The 27,093-nt window shown below is 40.0% G+C and overlaps 1 protein-coding gene across 1 annotated transcript; it reads left to right on the forward strand.

The window, feature by feature from the left end:
- The first annotated feature begins 2,571 nt into the window (after nt 1-2,571).
- Nucleotides 2,572-13,415, forward strand: LOC147627048 (uncharacterized). The gene is made up of 3 exons (XM_086815231.1): nt 2,572-2,782; nt 2,879-3,259; nt 13,357-13,415. The coding sequence occupies exons 1-3, from the start codon at nt 2,572-2,574 to the stop codon at nt 13,413-13,415; spliced, it is 651 nt and encodes a 216-aa protein (XP_086671357.1).
- Nucleotides 13,416-27,093: the final 13,678 nt, after the last annotated feature.

Consider the following 27,093-nt stretch of genomic DNA (forward strand, 5'->3'; position numbering starts at 1 on the left):
AAAAACGGAGAAAAGGGAGGTGAGTGGGGCTAGGGCTGGCGAGTGGGGGAAGGGATTTATAGTATACTCAATACCCGTTTTTTTCTTTTTCTTTTTGCTTTTAGAGATGGGCTAACATCAAAGTTGCTTTCTTAAGTTAAAAAGTCTAACACCATCCAATTACACAAATTCTTTCTATTTAACTAAATACACATTACGATTGTTTTAAATTATGAGTACACCAAAAAATATCTATTTTATTAAATGTAAATTGAAAATATTTTTTTAAAAAGGGCCCTTCATATGTAGGGTTCATCTTTTTTCACCCTTCTATGTGAAGGGTAAATTTTCTTTGAAACACTTCTCTAGGAGTATGCCACTTGTCAACACACATCTATTGTAGGTCAAGTTCTATTCAGAAAAGATCTGCAATGTTCAAAATTGAAAATTGAATGGGGGGAGCATTTAGAGGATTGAGTACACCATATTCATAACATATGGTAGGTTGAGAAACCACTACCTCTTGGACTGTGGACAAAATATGAACATGTGGTTGATGACTCGGTTGAGGAGTGAAAGCCTTGAAGGACAACTACTCCACAACTAGCACATATTTACATGTAGTCAGTGACTCAGTTGAGGAGTTAAACTTTAAAGCCTTGAAGGGGCATTTACAACTACTCGGTTGAGGAGTTGAAGCCTTGAAGAGACATTTTCAAGACTCACACACCATGGGACTAGTTGATCCGTAACCATAGCATTTACAACTACTTGGTTGAGGAGTTGAAGCCTTGAAGAGACATTTTCAAGAGTCACGGACCACAGGAGTAGTTGATCCATGGTTATGGATCTACTGCACCCATACCATTTACAACTACTCTATTGAGGAGTTGAATGGACGATGGGAGCAATTGGATCAACTACTCCCAATTGAGGAGTTGAATGGACCATGGGAGTAGTTGATCCATGGTTATGGATCAACTACTCCCATGGTCCATGACTCTTGAAAATGTCTCTTCAAGGCTTCAACTCCTCAACCGAATAGTTGTAAACAAGATGATCACTTTTCTTTTGGGTCAAGGATTTGAAGTGGGCAATGGGCATACTACATAATCTAGGAGATTGATGTAACATTGTAGGCCCTATCCTCATATAGGTATTTTATAGGTTGAGGAGTTAAAGTGGATGTGGTGTAGGAGAGGTCCGGACTCCGTGCCAAGTTCAGGAGACGGAAAACTGGTGGTCACGAGTCCCTTGCCATGTAGTCGTTATAATCAATATATATATATATATATATTAAATTGGTTAGAATTAGAAAGTACAGCACAACACACCCACGGCTTGGTTAAATTTCGGGGAGCCACGATACGTGGCACCCTGCGGGCCCAATCACCCGGTCAGTGGTGGCTGATGACGGGCCCATCTGTAGACATGTGTCGATAAGATGTTATGGACACGTGTGCATATCATGTGTGTGCTCACGGTGCAGTGGATAGATGCTTCGCCTCCCTTGGCAAGGACCCAGGTTCGAATCCCAAAAAATACACGGACATTGCACCATCGTCTAGACCAAGGCGGTCACCGGGTAGGTGACCACCGGTGCTGGGGCCACGAATTTAACATAAACCCACCCACACCCATGCGTGCCACCCCTTGGAGAGGGAGGGCTTGAACCCACAACCTCAGGACTACCTCCGGTCCTTAATCAATCAGTACGATTCTTTGTTTTTTTTTTTTGTTTGAGATAACTTGAATTGAACAACAACTCGGTGCCTCACGGTTTTGTCCGAGGTCAGGACTACCTCCGGTCCTTAATCAATCAGTACGATTCTTTGTTTTTTTTTTGTTTGAGATAACTTGAATTGAACAACAACTCGGTGCCTCACGGTTTCGTCCGAGGTCAGGACTACCTCCGGTCCTTAATCAATCAGTACGATTCTTTCTTTTTTTTTTTGTTTGAGATAACTTGAATTGAACAACAACTCGGTGCACGACACCTGCACTGTCAGTTTGATAATTAACTCGCAACTCTCATCACAATAAACGAAACTGGCATCTCGATTCTCTATATAAGAACTAGTACCTAGCCTAGCTTCAACCCTGCACGAGCGCACACTTGGCCATTACATTTAAGAATCGCAATTAATATTGCCATCAATCAATCAGTACGATAGGAACACTAAGCTCCCCTTAATCAATCAGAACGATCCTTTCTTTCTTTTTTGTTTGAGATAACTTCGATAGGAACACTAAGCGTGTCTCCTTGATCAATCAGTACGATTCTTTGTTTTTTTTTTTGTTTGAGATAACTTGAATTGATCCGATCCCGCACGACACCTGCACTGTAGTTTGATAATTTACTCGCAACTCTGATCACAATAAACGCCTGCACTGATGTCAATTTGATCATCATTAACGCGCAACTCTCATCACAATAAACGAAACTGGCATCTCGATTCTCTATATAAGAACTAGTACCTAGCCTAGCTTCAACTCCCCCAAGCGCAGTGCCTCCTCAATATCGCACATTGCCTAGTTATTATCACACATCGCACATTGCCTAGTTATATAATATCATCGCACAGTGCCGGCATGGCTAATCAAGCTGCGTCTGGGATATCGCGGGGGTTTAAGCCCCATGCACTTGTAATCGGAGGAGGGGTGAGTGGTCTTACCACGGCCAAGGTCTTGCTCGAGAAGGGCTACAAGGTCTCCGTGATCGCCCATGAATATGCATCCATAAAGAAACCAATTACCTCCCAGATAGCAGGTGCCCTTTGGGAGTGGCCACCAGCTGTTTGCGGTAGATCAGAGGACGCCCCTGCTCCCTCCAGTTTTGAAATAATCACGCTGGTAGAAATCCAATTCTAACTTTACGCTTTACATGGCGCTGTTGCAGGCTCGCACAACACCGACCAGCAAAGTCTCGAAAGGTCGCAAGGTTGGTGCATGAAATCTTTCCACGAGTTCGAGAAAATGGAGAAGGACGCCACTCCCGGCGTCCGCATGTGCATGGCCAACTTCTTCTTCCAAGAGAGCATCGATGGTAACGACCTCGAAAACAGGAAGCGAGAAGGGATGAAGAAGCATGCCGTGCTGGAGTACAGGAAGTCTCTCGATATTGTGGAAGAGCTTGGCGTCAAGGAAGAATATGGGATTAAGGACGCGTATCAATACAAGGCGCCTGTTATTGACACTGATCAGTACATGGGCTGGCTGACCGAAGATGTGTCAAACAATGAGAATGCCCGTCTTTTAAATGCTACAAAAAAACTCTCATGTACACTTTGGACTAATTCCCACTCTAAACGACTCAAAAGTAGCTCACAAAATGGACAAAATCAAGATAGCGCACAAACTTTTTGTAAAAACTTATTCTGATAGTCTCCCAAAATGTTTCCCTCAACCTCTACTTCCATTCTAGACACAAAATAAAAATACAAGTCTTCATTCAAAACAAAAAAAAAACATAAAAAGTGGAGCCTTGCACTCATCATCCCTTCTTTGAGATCTAATTACTTCTATGCTAGTGGGCCATCTTATGCTTTTGTGAAGACCTTTGACTGGTTGTCCGCAACTTACTAAAGTCCTTGACATATTAATCCATGCAAAGATCTCACCTTTGTGCAAAATGTGGTTGTTGGTATCACCACCTTGCCACCATAAATAATCTCAAAAGTAACTTTTAATAGCCCAGAAGAATGTAGCATGTTATTGTATGAAAACTCCACTAATGGTAAGTAAAACTTCCACAAGGTCTTGTGGTTAGGTTTCCATAATGTTTTTTGACCAAACACATAGCAACCATCTTATGTTGTTGTTGATACCTCTGAGTGATTGTCCATACCTTATAAAAAGGGCATCTTGCAAGTCCTTGACATATCCATGTAAATATCTCACCTTTGTGAAAAACATGGGCACCTTGCTATACATAATCTTAAATAGTACTTTTACTAGGGGATGAATTCATCATGTTATTGTATGAAAAATCCAATAATGGTAAATACTTTTTCCATAAGATTTTGTGATTGGTTTTCCACAAGGTTTTGTGATCAGACACATAGCAGCCCTCTTAAGCTTTTGTTGAGACCTTTAAGTGGTTGTTCACACCTTACAAAAGGCATCTTGCAAGTCCTTGACTTATTAACCGATGTAAAGACCTCACCTTTGTGCAAAATATGGTTGGTATCACCACCTTGCCATAAATAATCTCGATAGGTGCTTTTACGAGGAAAAGAATGCATTATGTTATTATATGAATTGTAAATACTTTTTCCACAAGGTTTTGTTATTATACACATGGCATCTAGGCAAGTCCAAAATGCCTGAATTTGTTGCTTTATTTTGCACATATATGAATGGACAATAAGATGAAGAAAAATCTAGCTTTGTGTCCATATTGTAAAACAAAGCTCTGTAAAACAAAATCATAGGACTTCTTAAGATCTTGACCACCCACAATTGGCAATCCCCTACTAATTAAAAACCTGGGAAAAAACTTGGGAAAGAAAGATATTAACCGTATGATTTGGCTTTATGGTCTTCTTGTGACCAATAGAAAATGAGCATGTTCACCAAAGCTATCCATATTAATGATACTCCTTAAGAAACTCCTTAAAAATCTTATTCACTTATGACATGATCTCTTCCTATTATTTCAGCCAACTTGATACGTTATTGCTTAGGTGGTGGGCTATGAGGAATTAATCTATGGTATGATCCTCGGGCCACTCGTAGCATTAGGAAAAAAGGGAGCTCATTTTGGGGCCTTTTACGGTTTGGAAAAATAAGCTCTCAACCAATCAACAGAGGGCCAACGTAACATTGGAAATTCACAAAAATAAGAGAAAATAGATAAAAGAAACAATACTTTATGTAGGTACAAGCGTGCTACATTAATGTGGAGATTGGTTTTTTATTCTCACAAGATCTTTGGACATGAAGATAGAATCTAGTCTGACATTTTCTCTAACAAGGGCCTTCCCGCTTCCACCTTCCTTTGAACTTTGAAATGTTGTTCTTCCTTTCCTTCGAAAGGTCTACCATTCTACACCACTGCCTCATTGTGCAGTAGCCTCTTCTTTTCCAAAACTGCTCCCTTGATCCTGTTTGGCTTAGAGTAAGATGTTTCTTGTCAACTGTCTATCTGCCCACTTTATCTTTCTTGAAACTTCACTTTCTTATCTTGTTTACATTACTTTGCTATTGTTATAGATTCACAAGGTCTTCATGGTGAATAAAAACTATGGCCATTCTTGTGGAAGACGCTCTGTGGATGATAATGCTATGAAGGCAGAATTATACCACACATCCTTACCCCGTCGACCTGCTTCTTTTATTTCTTTGGTAGAGAATTTAAGTACAGTCAAAATGGAAGGAACTTGGGAAAGGTTTAGTGTTTCGAAAGGAGCATGGGTGCTCATGCAACCTAGCAAAAGAAAGAGACCCCATACAAAAAATATTTTCTTGGCGTCATGGAAGGGAAGAGTACGAGATTTTAAAATCACCAGAGGGAAGATATCGGTGAAAGAAGTTTTGATTCAGCATGTGTACATGCATAAAGAACTTGTCTTGCAAGACTATCCAAATGATTCGAGAGCCACCCATGATTGCATCAGGCCACACAATCCAAGAAGAAGAATACGTGGAGATAGGTGAAGACAAGGATACCCCTCCCAGACAAGCAACAGAGGCAAGCATTGATAAACAGACAGTCGACATCAAGCCAACAAGGAAGAAAAAGAGTCCAATCAAGTTCAAAAAGAGAGTTCCGACTGGCAGGCCCTGGGAGTAATAGGATTTAGTCATCAAATATAGCACAAACATTATGTTGAAGTTGAACTGATTTGTACAAAGTCTTTGATCCTCATCAGTTCCTTGTCCGTACGGACGATCAGTACCCTTTTGCATTTGTCCCATCACCGTACGACACTTTAGTACTCTTCCCACACTCAGTAGCTTCTAAAAGCATTTGACACTCAGTACCTTATTGGTAAGGATCAATAGTGTGTCTAGCATAATTAAGTAGTACTGATTGAATTTTTTGTGTGTAGTTCATGGATGTATTGATGCTTGTTAATATAGATCACATGTTTCACAAAAGAAATACTTTTGATGGAGTCTCAAAACATATAGGCATAACACCAAGAGTCACTTGTTCCACAGAATAAAAATCTATTGATTGAGTTTGAAAACATGTGGACATAACACCAATAAGTTACAAACTACTATTCATGTTTACTTGTCCATTTATGGTTTCTAAATATCTTCCAATCCCTCCATTGTCTATGTCTTTCTGCTGCCATTGAATTGTCCAAAGTTTGTCTTCGTCTTTGCTTTTGGGCTAGAATAAAAGCAAGCTTGACTTTGGAACTAGCAACTTTTCTTTTAGCATGCAGCCTCTGTAGAATACCTCGGTAAAACCATTAGAAGACTTCCTTCAGACTATTTGCCTTTTGACTCCCTCCATAGTGTTGTGTGTGTGTCTGAAAAATGCATTACGTGCCATGTAGTGAGACCTCCATGCCTTGGGTAGACCAAATTGCTGGGCATCCATACTTTTTGACAAAATAGGGAAGGTGGTTGTAGATGATATGCTGTTTTCACAAAGACATAAGAATGCATAGTAAGTTAAAAAAAAAAAGAGGATCACACTTAAGTAAAAGAAGAAGACATCACTTTACCATGTAGTGAGTTATATTGCAGGCTGTCCACGCGTCTTTCATTGACTTCCCAAAATGTTTAATTGCCTCTTCAAAGTTCTTGTAATCACTCTTTGTCCATGTTACATTGTCACAGAACATGAAGAGTTGATCAAGAAACCTCCACACCTCTGCCTTCACATTTCGTGCTTCCCCATCTGCCTCATGATCTTTCACGGCATTATGGACTTGCTTCCACAATCCATAATTAATCCTTGAAACTGTTCTACCTTGCCTTACTTGCTTACTACTGTGTTTGGGTCGAGACAAGAATCTTCTTGCCTTAACACCACCAATAGAGGGCTTGATTGGTACCTCCTTGCCATTGGTAGACTTTTTAAAATCCTTTGTGATATGAACATCACCTCCATGCAGACCTATATCGGATAACACTTTTTCTAATGCATGAAGAGCATCCTTTCTATTTCTTTCAGGACGGAGTTTCCAAGCAAATCCAATATACAAAAATACCAATGTCTCAATAATTCGACATAGAGCATGCAATGTGCATATGTGAACATTACATAGTGGAATGTCAAGAATGGCCTTAAAGTCAGGGTCAACTTTATCTCTATTAGGTGCTCTCTTCCACCATTTGGAATCCATTACTTGAGCTGATTCTTTGCAGTTAGACAAGGAGACTTTGAGTTACCTCCTTTACTAACGTTATACATGCACTTAAGTGTTTTAAGATCCCCCGCCATGTGCCACTCTACTTGAAAATCACCTTTTCCTGCAACATGGAGATTCTCTCCTTGCACTTGTCTTTTAATTATTCTTGGTATTTCCGTGTGGTGAAACACCCAATCTAGTGCTTCATGGTCTTCTCTCTTCACCTGTGATTATAGAAAACAAAAGTCTTACTATAAAAGATTTGAAAACATTGACTAAAATCAAGTACGAAACAAAAAATGATCATACCTTGAACGAGCCTAACCACCATATGTGTTTCTCCGACTGCACACTAAAAAACTTTGAACTCGCTTCAGTCAATGATGTATCAAGTGCTCCATTCATCAATGTAATAGTAATCCTTTCCATTTTCTTTTCCTTTACAACCTCACACTCATCCAGCTTGATAACAAATTTCAAAATGCCTTTGCACTCTTCAAATGTTATTCCATAAAACTCGACCATTCTTCTTTGAAGTTGTTGTAGATCTACAAATATATTGTTCCAAGGGTCATACACAGTGGTTCCTTTACCACCATGAAATATTTCTTCAATATGGATATATTGTCCAATAAACTCATCTATACTTTCATTCAAATGACCTCTTATCCTCCACACGGTTTTGGTGGATTTGGCAGTAAAACTCGTTTAATCCTTTGATCTCTCAAAGTTGAGGATATCGCATGGAAAATCGAACTATATCCCTTCCTGCTAACTCCACTAACATCAAGAGCCTCTTGGATTGTAGTACCATCAACTTGATTATTGGATATAAAGTCCTCTACAACATTGCGTTTGATTGTTTTGTATTTTTTTTCTTCAATCAAACCTTTTGCTACACCACAAGAAAGCAATCCTTTCATTTGTTTAACTGGAAGAAGGTTGGGATCCATATTTTCTTTTGCAGGCTCCAATAGTTTCCTATAGTAACAACACAATATGCCTATATTATTCAACACTTCCAATCTTGTTTTGCGTTAATGGACAAAATAGATATAGTCATTTGAGAGCATTTTTGAGTATAAAAAATGAAAAATTACAAACTAACCTTGCTTCCTGAATTCTTCGCTTGCATCCACCAGTCCCAGCCTTCAAATTTGCAATGTTTTTAATCTTCCTGCTTCGTTGTCTGTCTCCAAGCATGGTTCTCTTCCTTCTTGCTCTTGTCAACTCTTTTTTACTCTTTGAATGCTCCTCAATTTCATTCTGCAACTGCTGCTCCAATTTTGCACGAATGACTATCTCTTGAATCCTAGCCCCCTTTTCTTGTAGGTACATCGTTTTATATGTTTCTGCAAATGCAGACTGTGCTGAAATATAACCAAGAAGTCCATTTTGTCCATCACCCGCAAACCTCAGTAGTGTGGTTGGATTGACAAATGGAGGTGTAGAGTTTTTTACTAGACATTTTGGATATATGCTTCCATCGCACCATAAGTCAATATGTTGGAGTCCTTCTCTTCTCATATTTTCCCGTTGTTGAGCATTTAGCACCGTATCCTTTCGTCTTTTTTGTGCTGGAGCATATTGTTCTAAGTCGATGTGAAGATAGTGTAATCGCTTCTTCTGAGATTGTGACTCAGTATCGGCCATTTTTTGTGCTTCTGAGGTTGCAAAGTTTGCTTGTCAATCTCATAGTCTTTTTGTAATATGAATCGTGGAAGTGTGGTGGTATCCATACAATCATTAAGTTCAGTGATGGATTCTTTATGAGAGGCCTGCACACGTCGTCAAAAGAGATGCGGAATCTTCGGGAAACAAAAAAAACTAAGGAGATATTTAATGCAAAATCGTGTTAGTTAGATAAAAGATTATCTTATTCCTTTCTGAACTGACAGTTCGGTAGTCCTTACTGACAGTTTTGAGCCAAGTTTTCATATTTTATTATTTTTGAGGTCTTTTAGGAGAGAAATAAATCGAAAAATAGTGAATTTCTTACAGGGCCCCAAAATGAGCTCCCTTTTTCCCTAATGCATGCCAACAAGCAAACTACCAACAAAACAATTACTTTATTCTTAAAGAAATCTAGACTCTTAGCATTGAGTGTATCTACATGCATATTATCATGTTCAAGTACATATATTGCAAAGATCAAGCAATGAGAAACCTTCATTGATTTATTAATTTTAATGTAAGATACAATAGGCATGTTGTCCCTACCATGGCCTAGTGCCTCCATCAATAACACAAATGACCAAATCTATCCATGAGAACATCCACTTATAACATGATCTGTTTTTCTTAGCTCAGCTACCTTGATAAGTTTTTTCTTAGGTGGTGGTCTATGAAGAGGGATTAATTCTATGGTATGATCCTTGGGTCTCTAGTGACATGCTAGTAGGAAAACTACCTACAAAATAATTAGCTTATTCATAAAGAAATTTCAACCTATTAGCATCAACTATCCATTTGAACATTATCATGTTCAAGTATATCTATTGCAAAGATTAGGTACACAAAAACATTATTGTTCATTGCTTTATTAATTTTAATGTAAGATACAGTAGGGATGTTGTCCCTACCATGGCCCAAAGCTTACATCAATAACATGCTCCTTACGTTTAATACATGAATACAATTTTCTTGCTTTGGTAATCCTTTTTAGAATTGAGGTGTATGTGCCATTACATCCTAATTAGTATAACACATGTATGCAATAGAGAAACAAAAATGTCATGATGATCACCTATTGGGAAACACATACCCTTTTAAATATTAAGTTGCATGTAAATAAAAGCATAGAGATAAAAACACACTATTGGGTCCGATTTGCCTAGCACACGCTTTCTCTTAATGTATTCTTATTATATTGCTTAAAATAACTTCTGGGGCTTAAAATAGCTTCTCTTTTACAAACATGTCAACTTCAGTAAAAATGGTTTGCTTTATTGAACGTGCAAGCTAAACTACTCAAAATAGGTGTAAACCTCAAACCATATATATAATTGTGTATATCCTTTATAAAATCAAATATGCATAAGGGAACACAAATATGTCCAAATAAATATATGTGTTGTCAATGAATATGGACGCCACCTAAAAAGGAATAAATAGTGTGCATTGCACAAAACCAAATAATAATTTACCAATACCTAAAGTTGAGTGTCGCAAAATGTTCCTAACCATCACTAGCTCACCTCTGTTATCCAATCCAAGGATCTACAATTACATTAACTAAGGTAATTAATTAATCAAAAGTACAAATAACCATACAAAACTCAATAGTCGATGTAACCCATACTCTTATGCATATATGGTGTCACTTGTGTACATGCAAAGTAAGCTATGAATGCCCGGATTTAGAAAGGCATCCCAATCTAGACATGTCTAGGAGAATTCATAAATAGTGAATAACATGGGAATATTAAATTTCATGAATTACTCCTCATGGCATGCCCTGGGGGGTGAGAAGCAACTGTCCTTAGCTGTCACAAAATTTGAAATAATCATGAGCGACTATTAAAATAAGATACAACCAAAGGTGGATAGGCATCGAGACTATGATTGTTATGGCTACCACACCTCCAAAGAGAGAACTCTAACATTCACCATTGGATGAAGCAATAGACAATAACCATCATTGGGGACTTACCAATGCTCCAAGCTCACGTTGCTTGAGGTCTCCAAGCTCGCTTTCGAAAGCTCCAATCCTCCACGCTATCACTGTAGAGCCGCTCGCACCACCACACAAGGCAATCTCTCTCTCACTCTTCTACAGATACATGCATATAAAAGGTACATGCACTAGAGTACACTCTCACACTCTCTCTCTCTTTCACAAGACAAGGCAAGAGCTCCCATAGCACAAGGGGGATTGTGTCCTTCTATTATGATAAAATGCCTTATATACAATTGGTCCTTATTCACACTTGGGTGCCCAAAACTTACTAACTAAGACCTTGGGTGGCCAATATCTCATAATATATAACTTTTATAGTGCCTTTGCATAACACTTATTAATTATCTCAAATGGAGGAGCATATTTGTTAATCCAAAATGAGAGTAATATCCCCCCTACTTGATGTAGGTTCTGTCTTCTGAACCTATTACCTAGGTTGAAAGATCTAGTTGCCGAACTCATGCCTATAAAAGTTACGGTGTGATTGAAGATTTTTTAGGGTTCTTTTAAAAGCTGCATGTGATGCCCAGAACCTAGTGTCGAAAATATCTTCGAATGTAATGTGCATGTAACCTAGAAGACACCTTAGGCGATGATAGTATAACATCATGCCTCTTTCATCAGGACCTGTGCATGTCGAAGCAAAGGTGGTCAACTGTAAATCCATCATAGCGTTCCTTAGATTAATCTATTAGGACTACTATCAGCTTCAAAAATTTGACTACTGCCACAATATGTGGATCTGGAATATGGTTCCAAACTCGTATCTAGGTGAGCATTTTCTACCTTTGACTTGCAATATCTGAAAATGTTGATGGTGCAAACTGCAGAGAATTATAGCAAACATGAGAATCCCGGCATTTGGCATCATGGAATTGTAACTGTGTCAACCTCCATTTGCTAGGCATGTATAGTGGATCAACCCTTTGGGTTGGCAGTAGGGAGCATTGATATTGTTGACTATATTCTGGAATTGTAAGATATTCCTTACGCCATTCTAGTTCTATACCGAAATCCTCCATGTGGGGATTGGTATTATCTGTGATGATGGTCGTGTAACCTCCCTTTGTGTGAAATTGATTTGCTTTGCACCACCTGCGAAAATAATAACTAATCATGAATGTAACCATTTTGATCTCCAGCAGGTCCGTTAAGTGGGAGTTTGCTAGCTTTGTATACTTTGCCACATTTTCCCATAATGTACCTTATGCTGCATTGATAACAGCTCCTCGAAATTAGGCATTGGTGCATGGAGCAGATAGGGCACATAAGGTTAATGTCTTGATGTCATTCTAGCATAGGCGTCTAGCAAGATTCTGCGGGTTGGTTCAAACAGTATTATTTGCATCAACACATTAGCTTTGGCTTCAATAAGGGGTTGTCTGCCCTGATAAACTCTTCATACTCTGCACAATATTATTATCAGCAAATGGCTCGAGGTCATCTCTTAATTGAATGGGACGTAGCTCTTGAAGCGACCTTGGTGGAGACAGGTGGGGTGCCGGCAACTTTTCGAGGGCGAGTGTCAGTGGGAAAATCTATAGGTATAGAAGGAAGACGAGAGAAAATGCACTTAGCCTTAGCTTTGTTAGTTGGACTAACACTTGGATAAGGGTTTAGTATTTTGCTGACGATAGAAGAAAACACCGAATAAGTATATGGAGTTGAAGAACCTTGTGTTTCTTCCTGGCCCTCTCTTGAACTAGGGGGTGCGTGGGTGGACTTGTGTATTTTCATAAACTCTTGGAGATGTGATATCTTCTGAAGTTATGTTAGGATATTCAATATGTATTTTATCAAAGTTATATACCATAGAAGTGATCATGGCTTCTAAGTGTTTATGTATATATAGCGATAGAGCTTCAGAATGCCATATGGGTGATAAAGGGTGGATTCGATTAGATTTAAGTGCTGGTGTGTATTATAGACTTATACCTACCCATGACTAATGTTCTAGTGGTAGCTTTGTGCTACAACCTCGTAATTGGCCAGTCTATTAGGAATATCATTTGGTATAAACCGGTCAAGTTTGTCGACATTGTTATCTAAGATGTCAGATTGCTGCAACACCCGACACCAACTACGTAGGTTTAACACAATTGGATGCAAGGGGTAGGGTAATATATCACTTGCATCTCTTAGTATACTAAGTCTCCCCAAAAATGATGATAGTTGGGTCTGCATCTCTATCTGTATTTTGTTTAATTAGTGTTAAGTCCCCTAGACTAAGGTCTTCAAATAAGTTAATTTCATACTGAAGAAGTGAGAGGATTAGTGTAAACAAAAACAAAGTTAGAGTTTGAGGAGGGGCACGAGGAGTCATTGGGGCAAAACGAACCTATTTCTGAGGCTCGTTCAATAAGTAGTTGCAATTTGTCTCTGTAGGTTCCTATCTTTTACTTCTTTCTTCGATGGAACTGGTGCTCCAATTCCTGTATTCTTAAGTCTTTGGTTAATAGAAGATCTGATATGGCTATTTCACGAACCATTCGAGCCGCATCTAAGTCCTCAAATTTGTGTGTGGCCGCTTCCTGTGCCCTTCTTGCTGAAGCTTCCAAAGCTTGAGCTTCTTCAATCTACTTGAGCCGTTCTACTGCTAATACTTGGCTGGCCTAGAGTTGTTGAGCGACCCATTTCACTTCCTGTTTGTGGGTGGCTAATGGACATCTGTTCAATCTACAAGGACTTGGCAGTGATCATCTCATTCAATTCTTTAACTTTCTCTTCATGTGGCCAGTTGTTGCTTAATGCTTTTATATCTGTTCAAGTGTGTGATTAAAGGTTCACTTTCCTTCATGTCCAATTTGTAGAATTGCATTAACAGATTTATCTTTGAATTTTTAGCTTGTGTGCCAAATAATTTATTCAGTTCATCCCATGCGTCTTTTGCCCATTGTATCCCTTGGATGTGATGAATGATTTCATCATTTAAACTAAGTGCAATAAGTCCCAATGCTTTTTCATTCCTGCTCTTCCACTCATTTTTCCCTCTCTCTGGACATTCATCTCTTCCCTCAACTAGCCCCCACAGATTTTTCCTCATGAGCAAATACCGTTGGTTTTTGTCTACCATGTGTAAAATTGCTCCCCATTAAATTTGGCTATTTCCTGTGCTGTACTCATGATGATGTGAAGGGGGTCTTACCTCTTGATCCGATTTCAAGATTCAAGGGCAGTGTCTACCCTTTTACAACTCAATCTGGTGTTTAAGAGATGATTACAACAAATTTATCAGCATAAAATCACTAGAAATTACATTAAATCAAGGGTAACCAATTTGTACGGAATGGTTGGAGTATCAAACCAACTCCGAATTGTAATCTAAAGTTATAGGGATTTGTATTAGATACCTAATGTTTAATTTAAACCCTCAATTGCACCAAAATATAGTGATTAGCATTGATTAATCAATAATTAGCAAATTAATCCACTCTTTTGTGTGTAAAAAATAGAGTATGCGGGGAGTCCAGATCTGGTGCCTTAGACTTCAAATGAGCTCAAATGCTTTCAAAGACATCAATAGCAATGATTCTAGTAGAGGATTAAGCCAATAAACACAAGATTTGACCAAATATTGAAAGCTTAATCTCTGTTTTACCAAAATCACCTGCAAATTTTATGAAGAGCTTGGATCTCACTGTAGACTTGATGAAATTGAATTCTATCTCTTCACCAGCTTGTAGAGCATGCTTGAAAACCCCCGGGGCTAAGAGGAATTAGACCCATTGTAGCTGAGCAAGACAACATCTCCATTCTTCTCCAGAAAAACGACGCTAGCAAATCAGCAAAAATCGACAGCTATACTCGGCGGTTTGCGCTTCTGTGTTGATGGGCTGAATCATGGGGATCATGGATATGTTGGGCTAGAAAGGTTTGGCCTAATGTTATGTGTGCAAGGAGCTAGAGCTCCTCCACCAGCTGGAGGTATAGAGGCTAGTTGAAAAAAGAGGAAAAATTATAATTTTCTACTAATCCTAATTAGCACGATAATGAGCTCACACAATGATAGATTCTAGGCATGGCTCTGATACCATGTTGAAATTAGAGCAATGTGATGAGCTATGGTGGATCAAACACTAGAATCAACATCATTAACAAAGTGATTAGCAAATAATTAAGACGTAATTAGTGAGTAGTTAGCAAATAGCTTAATGTAGGCATGGATAATCAAAAACCAGCAAATTCTCATTAGGCCAATGCCTCAATTTATAGAGTTTACATCTAAGCATCTAATCCCAATTATTTCTCCTTGATTTACTCCCAGAATATCTCCACCTCTTGCTTGATTCTCTCCACCTCTTCACTTTTCCCAGAATATCTCCACACTTCCTAAATCTTCTCATGCTACCCTTTATTCTCTCCCAGTATTCTCACCTTTTCATCACAGGTTCTTTCACATTTACACATTCTCTTTTACAGCCTCTAACCAAGGGCTTATTCCCGCACACACTTTATTCACTTGTATATTTCAACATTCCTTCCTAACATAGAGGGTCTACAATTGAGCCATGAATATTAAATAGATCATGAAAAACAATAATGCCTATATCAAGCAACCGTCAAGAAAAATACCTTCAATATCTTGTCCATCATCATAAACAAATGAAAATGATCTTCTTGCCACATACATCCTAAGTAATATACTTGTGATATCAAATATGACACTCACTACACTAATCATTTACATAAGACTTTAAAGTCTCTCTCTCTCTCTCTCTCTCTCTCTCTCTCTCTCTCTCTCTCTCTCTCTAGACGTTGAGTATTTTGAGCCAAGCAAGATGAATAAATAATGCCATTGTATATAAAAGCAAGTCAAAAGAAAAACATTTGCTTATCCAAATGTTCAAAAAAAAACAAACAGGAATTCACTGAGCCCCTTCAATAATTTAAACCACCCCTTGAGCAATGATGGGGCACTCCATATTATGGATTTGCATGGTGGCTTTACCTCAATGTCAACCATAAAATCCACACAATGTAAGTAGATTTATACATATCAATTCAATATTACCGGTAAGGGTAGCATCAATGTGAGAGATAAATAGAAAGAATTTTCTATCCAACTCCTATTTAACTTCATGTCTTTGCATCACAATCACATAATTGTCATTCTAAAAGAAACATCAATCAACTTCAAAGCATGCACACTTACTGAAAGACAACATAGATTGCTGTAACATACCCATCTTCATTAATAAAGAAATGTTCATGTAATAGATAAATTTATGAGTTTTTATGGTATAAAAATCAATGATTTTATTATTTGAGTCATTTATACTTAGAATCTTCAAATTTTGAGCCTAAATTTGAAATCTGCACGCGATTTTACCCTAATATAGGATTTTACAGTATCCAAAACGGACACCGGATCAAGCTTATACGCAAATTTCAGTCATTTTAGTTAAAAAGGGTCAACCTTTAAACCTTAATAAATACACGACCGGGCGTCAGATTGACGAACGGTCTGAACCCCTACGACCAAGAGAACCTCCCGGATTTAAAAAAAATTCACCCTCGGGGCGGTCCGTTACGCAAATCGAGGCGGACGTCCCAAATCGAGGCAGGCGTCCCAAATTGAGGCGGGCATCCTAAATTTGGGTACCTCGTCCCAAAATTTGGTCCGTACACTTACTAGGGTGCCCGTACGATGGCCGCCCAAGAACCAAAGGACGGTCGCCCACACTGTATGGTCCCCATGTACCCCTACGTGGACACCCATGCTGCCCCAGACCAGATAAGGTACATGCGTACCACTCCTTTCCTGGACAACCGACACCGTACCTTTCCCCTAGACCCATGCAGGCCACTGATCCATAGCCTTTGAAGGTACACCGTCCTTTCATCCTTGCTTTGTGCAGCGCCCGTACCCATACCCCTCAGCTATATAAACCCCCGGGGTGTTCCACAGGCAACACGCATTTCTGTGCAACGTATGTCCTGGTGTACTGTCGTCTGTACCGCCATCTGTCCCTGTGCAGTGTACTTGCTGTAGTACAGCCATCCCTTGCAGCCACCTCTCTCACACCCCCTCATTTGCCTCTTTTCAGATAGGCCAATTTTTCTCCATTCCCCTCTTGCTAGGAGGCAGTGTCCTTAACTCTTCTCCCCCCCCGTGTGAATAGACTTACAGCAGCCCTCTCAGCCCTCCTCCACGTTTTTACCCTTAAGGACATCTCACAATCCCCCCCATTTGCGTAGACTTTAATAAGGGTTTTTTGCCTTAAGAAAGGGTTCGTGCGTCATACTCTTTTGCTCATACGGTGAGCAAACGAACCCAAAATTCAGATCCGACTGAAGCGTTTCGATCGCAGCAGCGATCTCTACAAGGCGACGCCTATTCCGTAAGCTTCTTTAATGAAGAATTTTTAATCAAAAAAATTGTTTTTATAGATGGAAGTTTCCTATTTATCTGGTATTCCCGATCTCACCCAGTCTCAAGATATGACTGCGTTTGCCTTTGAGCATCTCATTTCTTCCGCTTTAACTCGAACAAGCCGAGCTAGGCTCACACGCCATTTCGAGGATTTATATTTTCCTAACCCAATGGAGAAACTATAGCATAAGTGGTTTGTAGGGCAGTATGTCCACGCCTCTTGCGACCGTCGTGCAATGCTGTGGCAGAACCTCTCATTGGCTATGATTCTGTTAAAATTGAAAATGGTGCGTGGCGTCATTCTATATCATTCGACACCTCGGAATTTCAAACTTTCATGCCAAGTCTACAAACTCCTTAGTTGTTTTATTCCTAAGGAGAAAATAATAGCTCCTTGTCAGTTAAGTGAACGTTTGTATCAGGGCATGGCTATGGCCCAGAACCGTCGTCTTATGCGACTCCCGAGGAGATTTTGAATTTTGGAGCCGAGCTGCTCTATGTACATATTGTAACTTTTATATAAATAAAGAAATGTTTTCTGGAGAAAAATTCCCTGTTGTATAAGAACACCATATTGGGGAATATGGGAATTTCCCACAAGTTTGGGACATGTGGTCAAAAGTTTGGATTAACCATAACTTGAACACCACTAATCCAAAATGAGTGCTTTATAGCTCTTTAGATTCCATTTTTCAAGCGCTTTCCAACGATAGGTCATATGATAGGGTTTTGAGAAACTTACAAACATGTTATCCATGTCCTCCTTTTTTAAGTATTCAAAAATGAAAATTGGGAAATTCCCAAATTCACTAATATGGTGTTTAAGTGATTGTTTATGGACGATCTGATTAAAAAAAAATTGTTATCGAACATATGTCATAGATCTCCAATAAGATCATTGTCTTGTTTAAGAAATTGTTTTCCAAACTTCTTAAGTCTTAGGATCTCGTGAATGATATCAAAATAAAAATTTAATAATATATAATTTTTTGGCAGAATCATGAGACAAGAAAACCGTGGTCGTCAGTCGTCAGACCCTCTCTCTAAAGATGACGAGCTTGACCCTGATGTTCGCAAGGCTCTTCATAGGACTTATCCAGGACCCTTCAAAGGAGAAGGGGAGAACCTGGGCGAGGCTGTGGAGAAATGGGTGGAAGCCATGGAAGAATATTTTGACATCACAGGCTACAATGAGCAGAGCAAAATAGCTCTTGCCCGGCTGAAAATAGTGGAAACAGCCAGGGTAGCATGGAGGAACTACTGTGACACCAACCGTCTGGACAAAAATACTCAGTCCTGGAATGACCTAAAAACCTTTCTAAGAAAGAGATTTTGTCCCCCTGGATTTTTGGAAATCAAAATGAACGAATTCTTAGAGCTAAAGCAGGAGAGCAAAACCATCGAGGAATATCACCAGGCCTTTGCTCTTCTACTCAAATATTCACCACCTCTAGATGAAGAACAACTCATGGCCAGGTTCATCCGGGGAATGAACGAACCCTTGGACACACTGGTCAAAAATGCCAAGCCAATGTCCATGGCTGAAGTAATAAGAATGGCAAAGGATTTTGCCAAAGCCTTTGTAGTAAAGGTCCCGCCAAAGCCTGCACCCTCTAACTTTAAAAGATTCCAAGCCCAAGAAAGTACTTCAAACTTTCCACCCCCGAAGAGGCAGCAAGGCCCGAATCAGAATCAAGATGCAGGAAAATTCCGAAGTGAAGGAAGACCCTTCCCCCAGAATACTTTCTCAGGAGCCCCCCCTCTTTCAAGAAATCAAAAGGATGAACTCAGAAGTGAAAACCGATGTTTTGGATGCCAAGGTTTTGGTCACCAACTGAAAGACTGCCTGACTCCTGCCTTGTTAAGGGGACAGGGAAGTCAAGGACCCCGAATTCAGTGACCAACCCCTTCATACCAGTCCAATCAAGGTCGGTCTCGCCCAAGCCAGGGTAACCCTAGAAGAACTCCAGCTCTGCCATTTGCCTCTGTCCAGAGTAACCTCAGAACTCCTTCCCAGAACTGGGGCAACCAAAGAGAAAGAGTTCCACCTCAGACTGCAGCAGCCAGAGTAGTCACAATTTCAGATGTAGTAGAAGAGGAAAGAGGGTAGATCTTTGCTACAATTGAAAACCAAGGACCTGACCGTCAGTTCTCAGTCATCCATACTCCAGCAGAATATCAGGGTAAGCCTATTAAGCTTTTGATTGATTCATTCTCATTCATTCATTTCCCTTGGATGCTTGCGTAAGCTAGTCTTAGAACAAAAATCAGGGAAACCTATGCAAGTTGAATGGCCAGTGGGAAGACTCTTTTCACTCACCATGAGACAGATCTTATCTAGTTCAATCTAGATGGTTATGTAACCGACTGTCAGTTCAAAGTCTTACCTCTGGGAGTTTTTGACGGGATCCTTGGAATGGATTGGCTCCACAAAAATCAAGCTGACATACACTGTCACAATGGAACCATTTCCTTCCATGACCTTCACGGGAACAAAGTTCAAGGAACTGGAGTTTCCGGATCCCCAGACCTTCAATTAGTAAAAGCTTCTAGGTTGTTGAAAGGACTTGGAAAGAAGCAGCAAATTTATGTTGTCAAAATGAACCCAGTAGACTCAAAGCTTAAGGCTAAAGAACCAGAATGGTTAAATGAATTTGATGATTTATTCCCAGCAGAATTAACAGAGATGCCTCCAATTCGAGAAGTAGATCATGTGATAGAATTAACCCCCGGAATTCAGCCAGTAGCCCTATGCACGTACAAAATGCCAGTTCTTAAAGCCATCAAACTCAAGGAACAGCTTAGATAGCTGTTAGAACAAGGGTTTGTAAGACCCAGTGTTTCACCTTGGGGTGCGTCAGTTCTCTTTCAGAAAAAGAAAGATGGAACGCTTAGACTCTGTGTGGACTACAGAGGTCTAAATCAGCTGATAGTTAAGAATAAGTATCCTATCCCAAGAATTGATGAGCTTCTGGATAGGCTAAATGGAGCCCAGATCTTCACAAAGATAGATCTTAAATCCGGGTATTACCAGATCAGGATCAATGATCAAGATATATTGAAAACAGCCATCAATACTGGCTATGGGCATTATGAATTTACTGTCATGCCATTCGGATTAACTAATGTCCCAGCTACATTCAATCGCCTAATGCAGGACATCCTCAAAGAATACTTGGATGATTTTATTCTAGTTTTCTTTGATGACATTCTGATTTACTCAAAGAATGCACTTAACCATAAGACTCATGTCAGAAAAGTTCTTGAGATTCTAAGGAAGCACCAACTCTTTGCAAAAAAGAGAAAATGCACTTTCTCTGCCGACCATGTTGAATACCTGGGCTTTCTGGTATCCAAAGATGGAATTTCTCCAGATTTCGCAAAAGTCCAAGCAGTCATAGATTGGCCTGAACCAAAGACAGTGAAAGAAGTCAGAGGATTCTTGGGATTGACTGGTTGGTATAGGATTTTTATACCAAAGTATGCTCTCATAGCTTCCCCCCTGACTTACCTTCTCAAAAAGAATACCCCATTTCAATGGTCTGCCAGGTGTGCCAGAGTGCTTTTGATAAGCTGAAGACCGTCGCCTTGGTAACCAATGTCGTTCTGAAGCTGCCAGATTTCTCTCTACCCTTTGAGGTAGGAACTGATGCAAGTGGTTTTGCCCTGGGAGGTGCACTCATGCAGGAAGGTCATGCAGTGGCCTATGAATCCCAAAAGCTCAGAACGCATGAGAGGAATTATGCTATCCACAACCTGGAATTACTTTCAGTAGTCTATGCCTTAAAGTTGTGGAGACATTACCTCTACTACTGGGAAAAAGATTCACTTTGATGATAGATCATCAGAGCTTAAAGTGGATCTTTACTCAGAAGGACCTCAACATGTGCCAAAGAAGGTGGATGCAGACCTTACAGGAGTTTGATTTTGAAATCAAGTACCGCCTAGGCAAAGAAAATGTGGTAGCAGATGCCCTCAGAGCAGAAAAGCCTCCTTGCTTGCAATTACTGTAGTATCAAATCCTTTGATTATTGAAGCAAGAGAGAAGATCATGCAGGATAGATTCTTTGGCCCTATTGCTACCCTACTTATGCAGGAAAGCAAAACTCCACAGGAGTTGAACAGAGTTCAAGGGTACAACCCGGATGATGGCATTATGTATTATAATCGCAGGCTATGCATTCCCAATGATGAGGGAACCAAGGATCAAATTCTGAATGAAGCCCATGACAGCCTTATAGCAGGACATCCAGGTTTCAACCTACATGTCTGTAAAGAAAATCTTCTTTTGGCCTGGTCTGAAAAAGGATGTACTGAATCATGTACGTCAATGTCTGACATGCCAGAAAGTCAAAGCTGAAAGAGTAAAAATGTCTGGGAAGTTACATCCATTGGACATCCCCCAGATTAAGTGGGAATGTATCAGTATGGACTTTATTACTAGATTACCTTCAGTGCAATATCATTCCACAACTCAGGTCGAATTTTTATCAAATCAATCAAAGGTAAGGTACAAGCCACTGGTGCTGACAAAATAGCTTGCACGGTATTCATATCCTTCTCCTTTGTCAACCTTTTATGCATGGAGGGTATCCTCAAGGTTTGAGAACAGTTCTCATATTCTCCCAGATATGATGGTAAGGTTTTCATTGTATGCTTACTTCTGGGAGAAACAATTGTTTGAACTTCCTCCTGGATGCTTGGGCGTCTAAAGTTGTTTTCCGTGCCTCTGGTAAAATCCACCTCAGAGAATGGAGGCGAACTAATAGAGGACATGTTCTCATTAACTTTCTCATGAACTGCGGCCCACATCTCATTTGCCATGTCCTCATTAGCATCAATAACTTCATCATTGCATGGGAAGACAAGGCTAGGTGGTGGCAGAATACCTCCTTTCAATTGGGTGTCAATTGGTGCAGACCTTTCGCTATGAGCTTGTGAAATGAGCTCACTTTTCATTTCCCGACTTGATGACACTTCTGGTATGGTTTCTAATGTTGGCTTAAGAGAGGTTGGGCCCCGAGGAATAGGTGGTGGTGGTCCCTCAAGTATTGACTGAGCTTCCCTAATGAGTTGCTGATGTACAGCTAGATTGATCTTCTCCTCACGAGGGTTTGGGTATTCTTGAAGTTTCTTGGGTAGCTCAGATAAAGCTGCAATGCGACTTCTATGAGCATCAATGATGGCATCTAGAGTCTCATTCACTTTATCCACAAAAACAGATCCCCCCAGAACTATCCTCGGTCGTACTAGTCTCATCTTGTTTAGCACTAGGCCCAGGTTGAGGTTGATGTTCCTCATGCACTTCTTGGGATGTAAAAGTTTTATCCCTCATGTTTTGTTTAGAGGCTTCTTGAGAACTAGTGGATGCACTTTTAGTTCGCTTGTTTCGGTTCTTCTTCCTCCTAGTGGTCTTTTTTCTATTGGACTGTAGGGTCTTGTCCACTAGATTTGTCTTTGCATCCCTAGTTCGAGGTGTCTCATCAGTTTGTATTTCGGCATTTCGTGTCTGTGATCTAGTCATGACTCTAAGTGGCACGACATCCTCATTCCCTGATGAAGGTGGTGATGGAACTGCCCCTACAAGGTTGAGTGAGACCTTTGGTTGAGAGGTGCCTTCCTCATGTGGTTTCAGCAAACAATCCTTTGGGAAGTGTTCTACACAACACCCTAGACAATATCTTTCAATTGGTGGAAACTGTTGTACTGTTGTATTGGATCGAGATGCTTGCCTTGAGCGATGTGGACAATCACGAGCCCAATGGGGTTCTCCGCACTCATAACAGGGGCCCATTGGTTTGGCCTCTATTTTCCTTGGCTGCCATTGACCTGAGGGGCCTGGAGTCCTAGGTTGGTAGCCGCCTAGCAACATCAAAGAGTTTGGTTCCCCTGGTTGAGCCTCCAGTGCTTGGCTTGGGTATGCGGGACTTTCAAAGAGATTTTCTCTGGATGAATATGATGCGTATTTCTCCTCCACATAGCCTGGGTTTACCAAGTCTCTACACATATTTGAATTGTCGTAGTCAACAACCCTCACAAGAGCAGTCCCAGGAGCAGGAGGTTGAGCACCAAGAACAGGTCGTGCTTGCTCTTGTGCCATCGGTGGCTTACGTTCAAAATTAGTATACTGTTGATACATTTGTGGAGCCACTCCACCCCTTGGCTGCTCATGCTCCTGTCTCATTCTTGCAATGCGAGTACATTCCTGTGTGGTATGGGTAAAGTTCCAAGCACAGGCTTGGCACCACTTTTTTGTGGGTTGGTTTGTGACTAGAGGAGAAAAGGTATTACATTCCTCTGCTTTATGGTTACCGCCACATGCTCCACAAAGATGAGGACCTGTAGGAAGTACACTCCTCATTCTCTGCTGCTGTTGTTGTGGCTGCATGGGTGGATGATAGGTCTGTCCCAATCTCCTTAGTACTAGGTTAGCTATCTGGTCTGGATTTACTAGAGCGCTAGACCCTAAACTTTGGTCATCACCCCACTGATCTCTAGTTTTCACCTCTGGGCCAGAACCATCTTGGAATTTGAAGTTATCGGTGAAATCCATAGCATCATGGCAACACTCATTGAAATTTGTATGCTTCTTCGCATAGAGATGTGTATGCAGTGTCGAATTTTTGAGTCCTTTTAAGAAGAGAGAAATTAATTGACTTTGGGTGGGCTTCTCATCTTCTGGGCAACGATTAATGTACTGCTTCATTCTATTTACACAGTCTCTAACAGTCTCATTCTCGCCTTGCTTGAAAGAGTAGATGTGTGCTACCGTGTCATGTTGAATTCCCATCAAGGAAAAAGCAGCAATGAATCTCTCTTCCAAAACTCGTAAAGAAGATTTGTCTGAAGCCTCTAGTGCCTGAAACCAAGCCATGGATTTTCCCTCAAGAGTGAGTCCAAATCCTTCAATTTGAGTATGCTTGTCAGCCACTTGCTCAGCTCGAACTGCTTGCCTAAATGCTGCTACATGGTCGTATGGATCTCCCAACCCTTCATACTTCTTTACCAGTTTCTAAAGAGTTGATGGCCTTACTTGTCTTGAAAATCATAGGGCCTACGGCCTCTCACTCTCAGTGGGAATTGTTCCTCTCTTTGGAAAGATGGTCCACATGCATCAAAAATTGGTGTGGGTACCCTATTACCAGCCTTACCAAACCCCTCCACAGATCTTGTCACCCGCATTTCAGGAGGTGCATTAATGGGAGGCCGAGTTGGCTCCCCTCTCCTTCGATTGTTATAGTGAGAAAGATATTGGTGTGGTGTGACCTGTGGTCGCACATTTGGTGTAGGACGATATCTTGGTGCTAGAGTTGGGCTACTAGCAGTGGTCCACTTTGATGTTGAAGGTCCCTCACTAGGGAACTCTCGTAGGGGAGGAGCAACAGTTTCTCCAAGAAAGGCTGTCTCTCCTGGTTTGGTTGTATTTGTTGAGAACACTTCCATGAATAATGGTTGTCCTTTCCACGTGAGTTCCCGAATCTCTTTCCAATCTAAGGTTCGGTATTCATTGGCCCATTTATCAATTATTCTGTTCATGTGTCCTGCAAGCTTCTCAACTACCACCCCAAGAGCTAGAGGAAGATCTAGCTGTGGCAATCTAGTTGTGGCATAATATCCCTCTAACGAGTCCTTATAGACCTCTTGAAGTGGGTCATCCTGTAAGACCTTTGTCACTGGAATTTGTCGTACAAACTCCCATTGGTTCTCAGCCCCTTGATCCATTTTACTCTTGCCTTTCCTATCCCTTTCCAAATTTAGATCTACAAGAAGTAAATCATCTATGGATGGTTTTGAGGACTGGGCATTGGAGGGTCCAGGTATGTCCGGCTCAATGAGCCAGTCATCTCTAGACTCCCTTGCTCTGGAAAGTTTTGATAAGTCAAAGAACTCGGTTTTAGAGAGCTCCCCTAATTTGTCTACATTTTCTTGATGGTAGGTGACTTCGTAAGCGAACACCATCTCCACCCATGTACATGTTACCCTGGTCATTGACTAGAGGTGCTCTATCAAGTTCTGAGAGAATGTCTGCGATCTTAACAAGATACCGTTGTTGTGGGTCCCTAAAGATCTCAGCTCCTTGAGCATTCGTGTAGACATATTGGAGTCTCACATTGAGTGTTAACCCCATGGTGTCGGCTTCAAATGGATTAAAGGATATTGTGGGTGTTCTATTTGGGGCTAAGGGATGACTATTTGTCGGCCCTAGATTGTCCATGGACAATGAGCTAGTTGTTCTGGAGGAAAGGGTATCGGATTGGGATTCAGAAAGGGTTTCAGCAATATCTGCCAAATTTCCTATCGATTGGGTCCCACTTTCCTGTGTAGGTACTCTAGAAGGTGCCCTAGGCCCTATGGCAGAATCTATAAGACGTCCCGACCGCAAGTGCATAAGGTCAAAATTTTTTTGGTTTTTTATGTGTTTTTGTTGTGTTTTGTTTTGTTTTTTTGTTTTTTTAATATATATATATATATATATGTATATATATATATATTTTTTCACCTACCTAATCACTAAATGCAACTAAAATGAGTATGTGTGGTGTAACTATCTATCCTATTTTTTATTATTATTTTTTTAAATGATTTTTTTAAAATGATTTTATGTTTTTATTTTTTTTTAAAATCACAAAAATTATGAATCACACTAAAAAAATACTAATTATGCACAAAGTTACAAAAATTAAAAAAAATGCAAGTTACACTAATTATGCAAAAAAATTAAAAAAATAAAGAATTACAAAATATGCAAAAAAGTAGACTCCTAAAAAACACTTAATTTATAGATTTTTTTATTTTTTTAATTTCTATTTCTTTTCTTTTGTTTTATTTCTTTTATTTTTTTGTTTTTTTTAAAAAAACTAATACATTTCGTACTAATTACACAAAATATGAATCTACTAATTATGCACGTAATTACAAAAATTCTTAAAAAAAATGCAAGCTACTTTAATTATGCAAAATTTTACAAAAAAATAAGAAATGAAAATGGACTCAAAATACAAAAATAAAAATTGTTTTTCTTTTTTTTTCTTATTTTTTAAAATAAATTTATTATTTTATGGTTTTTTTTCTTTTTTCTTCTTTTTTCTTTCTTTTTTTCTATCTCTTTTTCTCTTTAAAAAAATAAATAAATTTATATATATATATTTTTTATTGTTTTGTTGTTTTTATTTATTTATTATTATTATTTTTATTTAAAAAAATACAAAAACATGAAAAATAACTAAATAAAAAAAATAAAAAAAATAAGAAATTCACCAACCTTATCCTCCACCGCTTTCTCTGCAGATTCGGCCCGTTGCTCCTTCACGTGCGGCGCCTTCAATGCTCTTTCCTCCTTCAGATGCAGCACCTTCTCCGCTCTCTGTGCTTCTCAGCTCTGCAGGCGTGCCCCCTTCTTTCGCTTCCAGTCAGCCGGTCACCTCCACGCAGCCACCTCTCCACCTTCCCACCATCTAAAGTAGCACTGCTGCTAGCACCATCACCCGATGTGCCACTAGGGCCAGCACCACCCACGCGCTCATATGCTGTGACCTGGCTCTCATGTAGGACTCTCTGGTAAGCGTCGAACTCATGTGAGCTCCACTCTATCTCAGGAGGCACCTCAGGCTCCTGGGCTCTATCGTCGAAGGCGTCGAGTCCCAAGTCCATAGCTGATGTAAAGTCGACAGGCCTGCCAGTCCTGGCATCTACTCGAACGAGGCCTGGGTGAAGATCATCAATGCCCAATACCCTGTACGTCGCTAGGT

This window comes from Cibotium barometz, chromosome 21, assembly GCF_041138505.1.
Source record: "Cibotium barometz isolate CiBa-2024 chromosome 21, ASM4113850v1, whole genome shotgun sequence".
NCBI classification, from domain to species: Eukaryota; Viridiplantae; Streptophyta; class Polypodiopsida; order Cyatheales; family Cibotiaceae; genus Cibotium; species Cibotium barometz.